The 15,830-nt window shown below is 42.0% G+C and overlaps 1 protein-coding gene across 1 annotated transcript; it reads left to right on the forward strand.

The window, feature by feature from the left end:
• The first annotated feature begins 3,285 nt into the window (after nt 1-3,285).
• On the forward strand, nt 3,286-15,806 carry LOC310853341 (cystine/glutamate transporter). The gene is made up of 13 exons (XM_083757651.1): nt 3,286-3,389; nt 4,149-4,417; nt 7,646-7,772; nt 9,648-9,763; nt 9,993-10,118; nt 10,866-10,965; nt 11,202-11,246; nt 11,365-11,488; nt 12,008-12,111; nt 12,792-12,888; nt 14,149-14,298; nt 14,420-14,597; nt 15,000-15,806. The coding sequence occupies exons 2-13, from the start codon at nt 4,186-4,188 to the stop codon at nt 15,062-15,064; spliced, it is 1,464 nt and encodes a 487-aa protein (XP_083613777.1). The 5' UTR covers nt 3,286-3,389; nt 4,149-4,185; the 3' UTR covers nt 15,065-15,806.
• The last annotated feature ends 24 nt before the right edge of the window (nt 15,807-15,830 follow it).

The raw sequence follows: 15,830 nt of genomic DNA on the forward strand, positions 1-15,830 counted from the left end.
ACAAGTTAGTTTCAAGCATAGGATATGTTAAATGCACAGCATCACATAAATTAGCCAGTGGTGGGAAAAGTACTCAAAGGTTTTACTTAGGTAAATACTGCAAAATAGAAATACTCTACACTACTCTATAGTATTGGATTCAAAATGTACTTGACCTTGAAGTACTGGAATGTCCCATTTCAAGTTTTCAAATGTATAATAATCTTTTGAAAATAGCAAATCTAAAATATAGTGGTTGTTGTTTTTCATGATTTTTATATATATTTGTAAACTTGGGCAAGTGGAAAACAGCAGGAGGCTCGTCTCACATCTCCTGAGGTTGGTTGTGAGCTATTGGACTATGCATGGAGAGGGGCTATATTTGAGCTAAATTTGGAACTACTGAGGGATCTTTTGTGCTGCAATACTCAATATGTGCCATGGACTTGTAAAACAAATACTGCCTTGAACTGCATTGCCCTTGAACCAATTTTAGAGTAGAAACTGAAATCCCATGTAACTTTTCCAATAGCTTTTCCTAAGGGCATGTAATTATATTGTCAAAATATACAAATATATATTTAACATAACACACAAAAATAGCAGATCTAAAAGCTCACAGCATGTTGTGATGGGATGCATTGTGACCGTGTAGATCAGTTATTTTTGCTACTCATATAAGAACTATGAGAATGATATAGTGTCCCTCGTTTGTGCCTTTTTAAATAAAGGTAGTCCTACTGTTTAAGCACCAGTATCAGAGATGAAACCCAAACCATACCCAACCATACTCATCATCACATTGATATAACACTAGAGGGCAGCAAAAGGTTCACAGTCTTAGCAGTGGACAAGAGAGTCTTTTCCATGTGTTTCGCCAGGTGGACAGGATTTGAGGTTAAAGTTTAGGCATAATTTCTGTGAGGTTAGTTGGGATAGTGTTTGTGAGGTATAGTGTTAGGCATAGCTTTAGTGAAGTTAAATGTTAGGGTTTAGAAGACCAGTGGTATTCAAACTTTTGCATATCAAGGCCCATTATTTATTCTGCATTTGAGGCACGGAACACCATTTGATGAGATTTAGCAACTCTGACCCAAATTTAAAGAATATATTTTGTTATTGTTGGATTTTGTCCACAGTTCCGTATTGATGTTGGTACCATAGGAGAGATAACAGGCAAACATTGATCAAAATAACAATTCTTCTACATTCTCTAATTGCGTAGAATTCTTGTAAATTAAGTAATGCAGATGTTTAACAATAATTTAACTTGTGAGAGTGCAAAATGAATCATTTTACACTAAGAGTTAAAGATCTAAGGGTCCATTTGGTTACCAACTCTGCATCATTTAGCTCTGGACTACCTGGAACCTCCTCAAGGACCACATGGTGGTCCCCGCCCGTTGGTGGTTGGTGGTTTAGAGCAATCAAAGCGAAAGACCTGCAGGGAAAGAGGGAGTCCTGTCAGTGAACACTAAAGGCCTGATCAAGTTACAAGTCCCCTTGACCTTTGACCCCCTCCCATACTCTGTTTGGTCCATGTCTTTTTGAAGCTTAAAGTAGTCAGGAGTTCATGTAAGCCCTATTCACTTGTTTGAACATCTGCATGGCTTCCTCCAGGTTGTTCAGATCTTCGGAGTGATGGTGGCTCAGGGGTAGAGTGGCTGGATGGCAACCGCAAGGTTCCCAGTTCGAATCCAGGCTCCCCCAGAGTTAAGTGTCAAAGTGTCCTTGAGCAAGACACTGAACCCTTAATTGCTCCCGATGTGCAGGTTGGTGTGTGTGTGTGTGTGTGTGTGTGTGTGTGTGGAAAGTGTCTTGGCTTAAAGGTGCTACATAAATGCCCCATATAATAATAACTTGAATTTATACAGCGCCTTACAAGAAATCCATTGAGGCTTTACAATAAACAAAGCAAAGCAAACAGAGAAACTCTGCATTTAATCAAATGTTTATTGTTTTTAACGGTAGGGATTCTCCACAAACATGACAGTTTCCCCATCTCACAGCTGCATCAATACAGGAGGGAAAAGGGAAAAAAAGGCTGCATCCTTCTTAGCTTGGGTTGTTTATCGTTGCTGTTAGGCACAAATCTCTTACTCTTATCTACATTGATAGCTTTCTTTTTCTTTAGTAAAATCTGATCATATCGATCTATCAGATGTAAATTAATTCAATCAATATAGGAAACTTCTTAATACAAAATTGAGTAGAGATCTCTACTCGAGAATGCGTAGAACTATAGGTCCCAGATATATTCTTCTGAAGTTTAAACATCGAGCACAGAGATTTATGTGTGGTGAATGGGTGAATCTGAATAAAAGCGCTATATAAATGCACCATTTACCATTGGTGGTGGATCCTCCTTCTCATGAGGTCATCGACATCACATCCGATAACTGTCCATCTGTCTTGCTTCGTTTCCTGTCTACCTTTGGTCTTGAAAACATGCACATAGGTTTTCTTTTTCTTCAGGGTCTGCAATGAGCACAGACCTATATGGCACAGACAAAGGCTACAGTCAGTTCATACAAATAGCTAATACGTTCAAATACAGAACACAGTCCAGTGAAGGAATGTTAACAAGCAACGCTATCACTAATGAACTGAAACAGACAAGCTGGCCATGCAAGAACAAGAACAATAGAGACCATGGAGTGCACACTTTGCCAGCAACTCATGTTTCTGATCATGTTTGCTCCTGACGTGTTTCTGAAATATGTGTGAGAGCGACCAGCTCTGCTCTTCTGCAGTCTGTGCAGCTGTTGGCCTTCCCAAGACACGCACGCACGCACGCACGCACGCACGCGCGCACACACACGCACACGCACACACACACACACACACACACACACACACACACACACACACACACAGCCTATATTCAATCAAACATAATGTATAAACTATACTCCAATAATGTATACGTTATTGTGCACACTGACACATAGTATATTAGTAGTCATACTTACACGTATTACGTACATGCAGAAATGTTGTCATTCACGTGTAGCTTAATGTACACACACACGCACACACACACACACACACACACACACACACACGCGCAGAACAGTCAGCTCAAACTAAAAGCATGCTGCTTTGAGCCTCTAAACAGCCTTAATTGCTTGCTGAAGCCTGGAAGACTGCTTGCTTTGTTCCCCACTTCAGGCTGGGATGGGAGGCATTGCAGGGTGTGCGTAACCGTGGTTACTGCAACGATTGACACGAGCCAATGAGGAATGTAAAAACATGCTTTAGCAAGTTTAGGGGGTTACTTTAGGGGAGAGACAACCATGTGTGCAAGGGTTACAGAGACCAGAGACTTTGCAGCGTTCCTTGTCCTTTTCCAACCTCAGCAAGTGCTTTTACGATAACTGCTTATCAATCTAACTCCAGAAGGGATCTCAGTAAGTAGAAAGTATATTATATATTGTTTGCTTTATATATATATATTTTTTTTGTTTTGTTTTGTTTTTTTTTCAAATTGGGAAGTTAAACAATTGAATGCTGTGCAACTCTTTATTTCTAAAGCTGCAATCCATTTTATAAAAGTTCATAAAACCTCATTTTGACCAATAGTAGTTGGTGTACAGTACTCTACCTCTTCTGTTGAGAAATGTATGTGGTCGCTACTGGTTGAGTATTGCCAGTATTGCTATGGAAACACTACAATAAAGAATTATTACATGGCAATACAGACCATATGGAATTTTTATTTAATTTAGCACCTGAGATCTGTTGAAAACTACTCTCATCTCATTACTATATATTGAAAACATCCAATTTTATAACGTAGAATAAACAGTATTTTTGCAGGACTGCTCTGCTACGTGAATGGTCCTCAGACCACCAGGGATCCTTGATGGGGTTGCATGGGCTCCCCAGCATAGTTAAAGCTGCACAGCCTGCACTTTCCTACCCCCACATTTGAACCTGGTTTCCTGCGCTGACATTTTTATCCCCAGCTTTGTCTGTTTGTGTGTACCCCATAGCGATGATTTGATTGGCTGAGCACCCCACATAGCGATGATTTGATTGGTTGAGCAATGTACGTATTGAGGATAAAAAGTGAGGACGACAATTGTGATTGGCCCGGAATGCGATGACGTATGATGATATTAGCGCCCCTCACTTCACACAGGTGTGATTGTTTTTTTTTTTACCAGCACTGCTTGCGCAGGGGATCAATTTAATCTTCAGATCATGAACGGAGCCATGGTGAAAGGAGCGGACGGTGATGAGGTGAAGGGCAAGAGCGAGGTGGACGCGGTGCACCTACGGAGAACGATAGGCCCGCTGACGGCCGTGTCCTTCATCATCGGCACGGTGGTGGGCAGTGGCATCTTCATCGCACCCAAGGGTGTCCTGATGAACAGCGGAAGTGTCGGCCTCTCTCTGCTGGTGTGGGCACTCTGTGGGGTCCTGTCCATATTCGGTGAGGAGGCTGCTGTTGCTTGCTATAGTTCATGTTTATGTGTAAGCTCTCAGTTTCCTAATCGTATCATCTAATTCAAACCTACCCATGACCACTTCTCTTGTATGCAACCTGATATTGTCGAATGTCGGGCGAAAACCTTGTATGTCCTAAAAAACCTAAAATTGAACATGAACATACTGAACATACTGAACATACTGAACATGCTGAACATACTGTACTTAAGTTGAGGGGTGCTTCGCTGGGGAGGAATGTGTAGAGAAAATCCTGATTGGCAACTATAATACAGACATGCAACGTGTTCAAGTCATTCAGTATAGACCGATTCACAGAGGGTTTCCTGGGTGCGGCCATTACTGAGGTGTACCATTAAGCACAGCAGCACTGATTAGCTACACCTGGCCTATGCAGCACCTGCTCAATGGATTACCCCTCAGTAATGGCCGCGCCCAGGGCACCCCTCTGTGAATCGGTCTATAGGTTCTGTGATCTGCATAGTGTAAGTCAGCTAATTACCCAACCCACAAGAGTGTGTGATTCTACTCAAACTGTCATTAATCTCATTCTGACCTCGGACAAATCCAGAATCTCCAAGAAAGGTGCTATTGTAGTTATTGCTTAGTGATCATTTTATGATTTTCTGTTCCCGCAAAAAAACAAAAACAAAAGTCAGGCTGTCACAAAACAGTCATGTCTAGGGACCTCAAAACCTACTCTAGCGAGGCCTTTAACATTGAACTGGAGAGTCTGGATTGGTCCGACGAGCTCAGGAGGCTCGCACACTAGTCGAAGAAGCATGGCTTGGCTTCAAAACCAAATTTACAACAGTACTAAACACCATGGCTCCTCTGAGAACCATCAGGGTCAAAACCCGCTCGGACACATGGATGAATTCGGACATACTGACTGCAATGAAAGCCAGAGACAAAAAATGCTCTGAACTTCTTAAATGCAAGTCCAAGCTAGCCAAGCGCTTCGACAGTGATCTCCAAACCCAACTGGGCATCCTTAAAACCCAACGAAACAAGGTAAGAAACATTGTAACTACTATGACTAAATCAGCTAAAAGTAACTTTATCAATGAAGCAGAGGAAAACAAAAACAATCCTTGTGAGCTCTGGAAGCTACTAAACAATCAACTAGGCTGTGGTCAGAAACTAAAAACCAGGTTTTCAAACATAAACATCAAATTGAACGACACTCTCATCACTGACAAGCTTGATGTGGCCAACTACTTGAACATCTTCTTTACAAACATAGCAACAACTCTGGTTAACAAACTGCCCTCCCACTCTGGGCTCTTTGGTGTAGAGCACATTAAAACCTTCTACCGAAACCTAGGTGTTTGTAAAGATGATTTTAAACTAGTTATGGTGACAACTGATGAGGTACTTAATAAATTGAGTGCCCTCCAACCCCACAAGGCCACTGGCCATGACAATATTCCCTCCAAATTTCTCAGAGACTCAGCCATCTCTATAGCTCCAATCATCACGCACATAGAAAACCTCTCCATCAAACAGGGACAGGTCCCCCAAGAATTCAAACTGTAAAGTAAATTAGACCCCGGCAACTACCGCCCTATTTCTATTTTAAGCTGTGATGACGAAAGTGATGGATGAAATTGTCTATGAACAGATTGAAAAGTATCTTGCCACAAATAAATGTATGTACAAGTTCCAATCTGGCTTCAGAACATCCCACTCCACTGACACATGCCTTCTCTATTTGAGCGACCACATCAAACATGAGGTGGATGCTGGCAAATATTGCGGCATGGTCATGCTGGACCTCCAAAAGGCTTTTGTGAGCTGGATGCAATCCTACCTGGAGGGGAGAGAACAGATGGCGGAGGTGAATGGAACACTGCCCCCCCCCCCTCCCAGTGAGCTGTGGCGTTCCTCAAGGAAGCATACTAGGGACTTTACTGTTCCTAATATATGTAAACGACATGACATCAGCTTGTGACTACAACTTGTTCCTGTTCGCAGATGCCTCGGCACTGCTAGTCTCGGACAGGAACAAACTGCAGGTTGAAAAGGCCCTCAGCTCTGAACTCGGTAGAATCTGCACCTGGCTCGCTGATAACAAACTATCTTTACACCTGGGAAAAACTGAACCCATTCTCTTTGGATCTAATCTCAGCAAGGCAAATGGCTTCTTGGTTAGAGTTGGTGACAATATTATCACACGTAAAGATGAAATTACCTACCTAGGTTCCATCCTGGAGGCTAATCTTTCCGGTGATACAATGGCCACCAACGTAATCAAAAAAGTCAACCAAAGAACAAGATTGCTTTACAGGATCTCCTCACTGGTCAACAAAAACACCTTGAAGACCTTAACAGGAGCCCTCGTACAAGGTTTCTTTGACTATGCATGCACCTCCTAGTACCACAGCACCTCAAAGGCCCTTAAAACTAGGCTCCAGACTTCCCTAAACAAACTGGTCAGGCTCCTACTTGGCCTCACCCCCCGAACCCACCTCACTCCTGCCCACTTTGACAGGCTGGAATGGCTTAGGGTCGACGACAGAGTACAGCATCTTGCAATGGGTCTGGTCCACAAGATTCGATACACCACCAAGATACCCATGTACTGTACCTGTCTAGATACTTCCTTAATGTTAACGAAGTCCACACCCACAACACCAGAGGGAGTGCAACAAACCATGTACAACCCATATTCGGCACAAACAAGGAACTAAATTATTTTCGCTCCTATGCCACCAAAATGTGGAACGCCCTATACCAACAGTCATTAAGACATGCGAATCCCTTGACTCCTTCAAAACCGCTCACAAAGGGCACCTACGGACGGCTGCAATTCGAAACTGGCCCCCGTAAAATCTGAATCCCCCCCCACCGCCCCCCTTTTTCCCCCTCACTGTATAAGTTTCTTTTCCCTTTTTACCTCCTTTATGATGAAATCCTGTTCTGTTCTTTGACTATATTTTTGTCTATTTGTACGTCTCTAAATCTTTTGATGGACCCTCTTGTAAACAAGTGTAATGCTTAATTGGGTCGTCCACTCACAGTTAACAGTCTTTGTATTGAGTTTGTGCTTGAAATGTACTGTAATTCTGCAAACTGTTAATAAATATTTCAATCAATCAATCAATTAATCAAAACTGTTTGTCATACTGTCAGGGGCCCTGTGCTATGCTGAACTGTTTGTCATACTGTCAGTGGCCCTGTGCTATGCTGAACTGTTTTGTCATTCCGTCAGGGGCCCTGTGCTATGCTGAACTGGGCACCACGTTTACAAAGTCAGGGGGCCACTACACCTATCTGCGGGAGACCTTGGGCCCAATGCCTGCCTTCCTGCGCCTCTGGGCTGAATTCTTGTTTATCAGGTCAGTTGACTACTTTCTAAAAGGTATGAGTTTAAGTGGAATCTTCAAAACAAAATGCATGGTAATAGGCTCTAAAGGACAGATCAGAAAGAATGAGACCCTTCGCAGGGTGCTACTATTCAGCAGGATAAACAATCGTTGGGTGTCACTAATGATGAAACATTATTAATAATAATAATAATAATAATAATACATTTTATTTATAAGGCGCCTTTCAGGGCACTCAAGGTCGCCGTACAGGTTAAAAACAGTACAAAAACACAGTTAAAGTCATGGTCCACTCATGTTAATAATACAGTGGTGAGAATGAGTAATGGCACCTCTCTACCATTAGACAAAGTTCTCATCCTCTACCTAACACAACAATTAAACTACCGTAGTCATACAATGTCTAGTTCTGTGAAATCTTGACTGTCCTACTATCTGGTGCATCAAAGCAAGCCGGTGTTCTGTCTAGACTTGAGTAGGGTGGATGCTATGCATGTCAGGCTGTCATGGATGAGGGTGGAGGAGAGACTGGCATGTAGGCTTATTCTGTTTTTAAAGAACATCTATTCCTCGGAAACCCTTCTCTTTGTTTTCACAACTATACTAATAAATGATACACACACGGACACGGTTATACTACGAGACTATACTAGACCTTACCTCTGCCCAGCAACAACACACTTAAGAAAACTGTAATGTGAATATTGGAATATTCTCCCAACACATTTGGCTCTGTCTGGAAAATATGCATTTGGTTTAAAAAGAAACTTAGGGAAGCAATAATCAGAAAATAAATTGGATTTTTGTATTATTTGTATTATTATTATTATTATTATTATTAGTGTTCTTTTCAGGCAGACCAGGCAAATTTAATACTTTAGTGTTGTGTTTTTTATTCTACTGTGAATTTTGTTTTGTTGTACCCTAATGTTGTGTTTTATTTATTAACATTTGTATTGTGATTGCCTTTTTCATGGAGCCAAGGAAGAATAGTCTCCACTATGGTGTGTATACTAATGGTGAATGGTGATCCTCAATAAACCTGGGATCCAGATTTTGAGCTTGTCACTATAGCTTGTCACTATAGGTAAATAACAGACCTACAGTCTCACAACATATGTTGAGCTTGTAGATGGGCTACTTTGCTGTTTGTCATATGACTACGTATAAGAACGAAAATAACATCGCCTGGATGCAACTGGAACGTATCCTCACTGATGTATCCCAAGGTCATCTGGGTTCCGGGTCTCTCGAACATCATACCCCTCACTCGGGTGACCCAGCTGGGGTGATCAAGTCCCGATTTACGTCCCAGAGACTACCCTCAATCAGACCCACTATAGGGAAAGACAGGGCCGCACAATCTGTTGGAACCACTCCAGTCTCCAGAACTACTATACCGGGACTGAGAGGTACAATTCTGGTATGTGGAGGGACTAGGCTCTGTGGGTTGCCTCCTGTCCGGGCCCCTCCTACGTCTCACCAGGTCCACTCCTGCTCTCACCAGGAGTATAGCGAGGAACCTGTGCGTTGAACTTGCACCAGACTCCCAGCACCAGACACTTCATTCAGGAGTGGTGGATTCTTGAGCCGCAATGGTTCTGCAGGCTCCACCACTGGGCAACGGTAGCACTGCAGACTCCACTTGCGGCTCGAATGGCCCTCCTAAAGGCCTCATCGAAGGTTTTTGGGCTTCCTCCTCACGGAGGATGCAGGCTGGGGCGCCAACCCATACTGCTCCAGGGGTGCCGTCTACATTCCGGCTGTCACCCGTCTCTCCGGTGGTCACCAGACTATACCTGGTTGTCACATATAAATGATTAACACATAATCACTTATAAAAACAGTGTACCTAACATATTTTATTTTATTCTATTTATTCTACAGACCATCAGTGGCATCCTATGTGTCCCTGGCTTTTGGTGGCTATGTGGTGGAACCATTCTTTGCTCCCTGTGCTGCACCCACTGTGCTGGTCAAACTGGTCAGCATCCTTGGAGTGAGTGAGTAGTTGTATTGTACCTATTTCCCCGCATGATGTCAAGTACAATACATACAGAGAAATCATACATACATCAATTGCAAATACATAATACATGCTGCATGTATGTACATAGTACATACGGTCACAGGGATTTGGGTTAATCAGGCACTATTCATATTCGGTCTGGCTTATTATCCAGGCTACTATTCAACCCCTGAGTATATATTCTCTTTGATTTGTTCCATTAGCGTTTGTGGTGGCAATCAACTGTTGGAGTGTGACCTTGGCCAGCCGAACTCAGGTCAGTCTGACCTTCATCAAGATGTTTGCCCTTGTACTCATCATCATACCTGGCTTCATTGCACTGGCCAAAGGTAAGGAAAAGAATGTGAATTAATTCAATAGAGACATAATCATCAAACCCGGAAGTTATGCAGGAACGCCTACGTGGCAAAAAACGACTTTCTGGCCCTGACAGTCCATACACATCCAGACAGAAAAGTCCTATCCGATTGCATTAAACAACGCTAAACAATGTTAAACTCACTTTGCATGTTGCTTTGCTACTCGATTTGCCACTCGATGTGCCATTTACTTTAAGCATGTGCATACCCTCTATACTCTATAGGCTCTATGCACACAGAATAGCTCTTCTTTACTTCCGAGCTCCTTCCATGCATCTTCCTTCAGAGGTGTTACAGATGATACTAATTAAGGATCTGTTCCATTTAGTGTACAGTGGTTCTCAAACTATTTAATTTCATGGACCCCCATAACTGGTACACTCTCAGTTACACACCCGTACGGTACAAGGCCATTTGGAACCCACCCAAGGACACTTTGAGACCCACTGGTGTAGCAGAGTGTTTCCAGTGAGCCAACATGCACAATAGCAGCACCCTTACTCTGTTTGACCAGAATGGAACAGAGCCTTAATATTAGTATCATCGGTAACACCTGCGAAGAAAGGTGGGAAGTGCCCCGGAAGTAGGACAATGTGTGCATAGAGCCTATTAGCTAATTCCTAAATGCATAGTTTTGTATGCTAGTTGAAGTCCATTCAGTTAATTGCCATGTTTTGGAGTGTAATGTTCAATTGCATATTCTCTTCTCTTTCTCAGGAAGGACAGAGAATTTCCAGAATGGTTTTGAGGTTGAAGCGATAAAACTGGATAAGTTGCCGCTGGCCTTCTATAATGGTTTATACGCTTATGGTGGATGGTAAGCATAGAGACGATAGATTGAAGCAAAACTACACAACATACAGATACATAATAGTACGGTACACACAAGTAGTATTCTTGGGTTTGATGGTGTACTTATATACCATAAGAAAGTATAATTAAGCCAGATGAGATTAAATTGTAGGCCTACTAATGAATTTCCATAACACTGACAATTAACAGTATACTCAGGAAAAAAAAGCTAAATGTGGTTTTATTTCTGCCATTTCGTAGGTTCTATCTGAATTTTGTCACAGAAGAAGTCATTAACCCAAATAGGTAGAGTATTCATATTTAGAAATTTCAATTTCTGGCAAGGTCTTGCTCAACTGTCTGTCTCTCATACAGATATCACAGCTCATCACTGCGTGTGTTGTGTTGTGTCCTGGCCTGTCAGAAACATTCCACTGGCCATCACCTCGTCCATGGTGACAGTAACCGTGCTCTATGTTCTGGTCAACGTGGCCTACTACACTGTGATGACGCCTGGTGAGCTGCTTGCGTCTGACGCTGTGGCTATGGTCAGTACTATACAAAAACTAGTTATGGTTGTCAAATAGTGTATAGTAAAAAAAACGTGTTTTAAGGTCCTTACACACTGGTGTTTGTGACATATATAACACAGAACACAAATCGTACTATGTGATCAAGCGATGCAACTTGTAAGTGTAATAATGTGATAATAGATTTGGTATTGCAATTCCTTCCTCCCAAGTGTGAGATGCAAGCAGTGCAAGCAATGTTGACGAGGCATAACCTTATGATCTTTATGAGACCTTCCACTCTGCCCCACATTCCTGGGCAGTGAAGGGATAAACATTCACAGCCACAGGCTGTTCTTTTTTAGCTTTCTGTTTCACTGACACATGTGTTTAAGCGTGTAACAATTATTATTATGTGTAACAATAATAATTTCAGTATGTTTTACACAAGTACTTATTTCTCCACATGCTGATAACTCTCAGAGTTTAATCAACTTTTTAATGAAATGACCAGTAGTTAGAATGTCTGTCACAGAGATATATCTCTTGTCTGTGCAGACCTTTGCCAATCGTGCACTCCAGGGGTTTGCATCGGTAATCCCTGTCCTAGTGGCCATGTCCTGCCTAGGGGCACTGAATGGCGGCTTCTTCTCATCACCCAGGTACACTTGTTAAGCGGTACTTTGATACAGTGGTGGAAAGTAACTAAGTACTTTTACTTAAGCACTGTACTTAAGTACAATTTTTAGGTATTTGTACTTTACTTGAGTATTTCCAAAATACCTTTACTTCTACTCCACTACTATATCAGAGCCAAAATGTGTACTTTTACTCCACTACAATTATTTGAAAACTTTAGTTACTAGTTACTTTGGAGATTTTAATTTTGATTAGAAAACATACATTAACCACTTCAACCCTATACATTTCGGCCATTTGAAAATAGCCTATCTACAATCTCACGATGCGTCACAACACGACGCATTGTGAGCTTGTAGATCTGCTATTTTCAATAGATTTTGTACACAAACATGTGAAATAGTACATTTTGATGCCGATACTTTTGTACTTTTACTCAAGTACATTTTCAATTCCGTACTTTCACTTGTAACGAAGTAGTTCTAAATTGCACTATTGGTAATTTTACTTAAGAAAAACAATTGAGTACTTTTCCCACCACTGCTTTGATAATAGGCTTTGTCCAGACTGCAGGCAAATCTGATGTCGTGCAGCGAAAATAGCCGATCTACAGCTCACGCTACAATATGAACTTGTAGAAATTGGCTGTTTTTTTGTGACACCGGAGTGCAACTGACTTTTGTGTCTACTCTACACATTGCAGGATGCTGTTTGCGGGGGCCAGGGAGGGCCACTGGCCAACACTGTTCTCCATGATCCACATCCGTAGACACACACCTCTGCCTGCTGTGCTGTTACTGGTGATATACTTTAACCACTTAAACCCTCTATATACTATTCTGTACGGTAACAAGACAACTCACCCTTTTTGCACCTCTGTTGTCTGGACATCTCACCCCGAAAGTCCAGACAACTCACCAGACATCTCACCCCAGTGAGATGTCTTCACTTTTGGGGGTGAGCTGCCTTCACTTTCGGGCACTTTTGGGGTGAGTTGTCTTCACTTTCGGGGTGAGTTGTCTGACTGAATATGTATACCCTTTGAGCTCTTTTATATACTTTACTGAATATTTCCCATTTATCCTTAATATAATATAGATTAATTCAACCTTATCTTCCTGAATTACGGCCACTGTTCTTGATTTCTCTCTCTTTCTGTGTGTGTGTGTGTGTGTGTGTGTGTGCGTGCGTGTGTGCGTGCGTGCGCGCGCATGTGTGTGTGTGTGTGGGGGGCTCACTATACTTAACTGTGTCAGTATGACCTTAAACCTAAACTGTGTTTATCAACTTGAGATGAGATCATATTATTACAACCTTGTCCAGGTGCCTACGGGAAGATAAGGTCAGAACACAGGGCTCTTTTTCTAAATTGAATTACTGTAATGGGTGCCACGGAAAGTACAGACAACTCACCCCGCAATGTCAGGACTTTCGGGGTGAGCTGTCTGTCTGTCCTTTCCCTTTACCAACTCGCCCAACTTGCCCCAGCGGAAAGTACAGACAACTCACCCAGCCATGTCAGAAAGTTAAGACAACTCACCGGGGTGAGTTGTCCAGTATTCCTATGTACTTAGACCTTTTGTGTGGTGTGAGCCTTGACCAGTGGTGGAAGAACTGAGTAAAAGTAGCAATAACACAATGTAGAAATATGCTGTTAAGTAGCCTAAAATGTATAGATGCACAATAGCCTATAATCTGAATCATATTGAAATTGGCCATAAAAATGCCATATCGGCATTGAAGCGAAATGTTAAGTGCTGATGGGTAACTTTACCTTTAATAAACTATAATGGATCAGTTAAGTTGTCAAATAATTGTAGTGGATGAAGTATGAAGTAGTACTGAAAAGTGGAAATACTGTCTCTCAGTCTCAGACTCACATAAAGTAGGCCTACCTCAAGATTGTATTAAATGTATTCAGTTACTTTCCACCATGGCCAAGACCCATTCAAGTAAATTCAAAAAATAAAAATGACCAAGATGTCATTGTCAGAAATGCCAAGTGTTACTGGACAGAGTGACGGTTGGTCAGGACTGCCATGTTGACTATGTGTCCACAGTACCCTCTGGTGGTGGTAATGATAGCCACCGGAGAGATCTTCCGGCTGATCAACTTTGCCTCCTTCTCTCGGTGGTTCTTCATTGCCCTGGCCACATTGGGGATGCTCATCCATCGCTATCGCTTCCCTCACCTCCCCAGGCCTTTTAAGGTTACTATGGCTACAGATGATATATGAATATATTTATTATTATAAATTACAAGCATTTTCCACCAATCCATTTCCATCTCATCGGGAATATCAAGCTATGGTGTTATTGTCTCACCCACAGGTGCCTCTACCCATAGCGATCATCTTCACAGTCGTATGCTTCTTCATCGTGGGGCTGTCTCTGTACTCGGACCCCTGGAATACGGGAGGCAGCTGCGTGCTCACGCTGACGGGGGTCCCCGTCTACTACCTGACCATCCACCGGTCTCACCTGCCTCCCAGACTGAGAAGCGTCTTCAGTGAGTCGTGGATTACAGACCGACTCGACTTGAGCCGCTCATGTCAATACATAATTAGAGCCAATTTCCAAGATGCCATATCATTTTTGGACACAAACGGGATGGGGTGGTAATTGGATGAGGCGCATATCAACACAGAAAGACACACAAATCTCAGTATTCATCTGAAATAAACTTGTAAAAGTCAGATGGTCTAGGGACCATAGGGGTTGTTCCAGGGGTCCACAGCATTGAGGAACAGTTTAAACACTTCGTGTTACTATAAAACATACATTAATCACTCCAGTCCTGTGCCTGTAATCTATTTTCAAAAGATTTGTATACATTTGAAATGTGACATGAGTACTTTTATCTTTGGTACTTTAAAGTGGAATTTGACCCTCCTCTGTGCCCCCATACCAGATTACTGCAGTATACAACTTCAGATCCTATTAGAAGTGGCTCAACAGGAAGTCCAGACATACTGAAGACATGAGGGCATCCCGCTCACTGGATGGACAATGCACGGTCATCATTAACTGGAATAGGATTATAACTTTTTCACCACAGACAATGAAAGGAGTTGAAGCCCATCAGCCATTTATTATTGCAAATAACTTGTGTGGAATACAGTGGATGTAACGGTTTTTAATCAAATAAAAACATGTATCAACCCTTTACATTGAATATAGCTTGTTGAATTGGTACAAATACAAAATACTTTGAGAGAAGAGTCCTGCTGTGAAGTCAATCTGACGGAAGACAGTGTAGTTGGCAATTTGCTGTATTTAGCATGTTACCGTTCATTGGAATACCTCCTTGCATGGTTGTAGTTCAAAGTTTGACTAGAAGACGTTTATTGGCATCGAGAGTAGCAAAACATACAGTACCAAAAGCATGTCAATGTTAAATAAAGGCACTTTTACAGAGTTCTTTGCCAAAAAACAAAGCCAAACATATTTTCACATGCAACACTGCAATCTCCTACAAGAAAGGAAATAAACATTGCATGAATATTCAGAGCCAACTGTAGAACTGGATTAAGGCTGAACGATATTGAATATTTACCCTAAGAAAAAGTACATTTGGTCAACTCTACACTGTACAGTGTAAACACAAAAATCCTGATGGAATGATTAAAGCCATACTATACTTTATATCATTTTGCGGCTTTGGTGAAGTCTCGGATCCTTTCTCATATGAGGGTATGTGCATGCTTAAATTGAATGGCACATCGAGTGGCAAAGTGAGATA

This window comes from Protomyctophum parallelum (genome assembly GCF_964188405.1).
Source record: "Protomyctophum parallelum genome assembly, chromosome: 22".
NCBI lineage: Eukaryota > Metazoa > Chordata > Actinopteri > Myctophiformes > Myctophidae > Protomyctophum > Protomyctophum parallelum.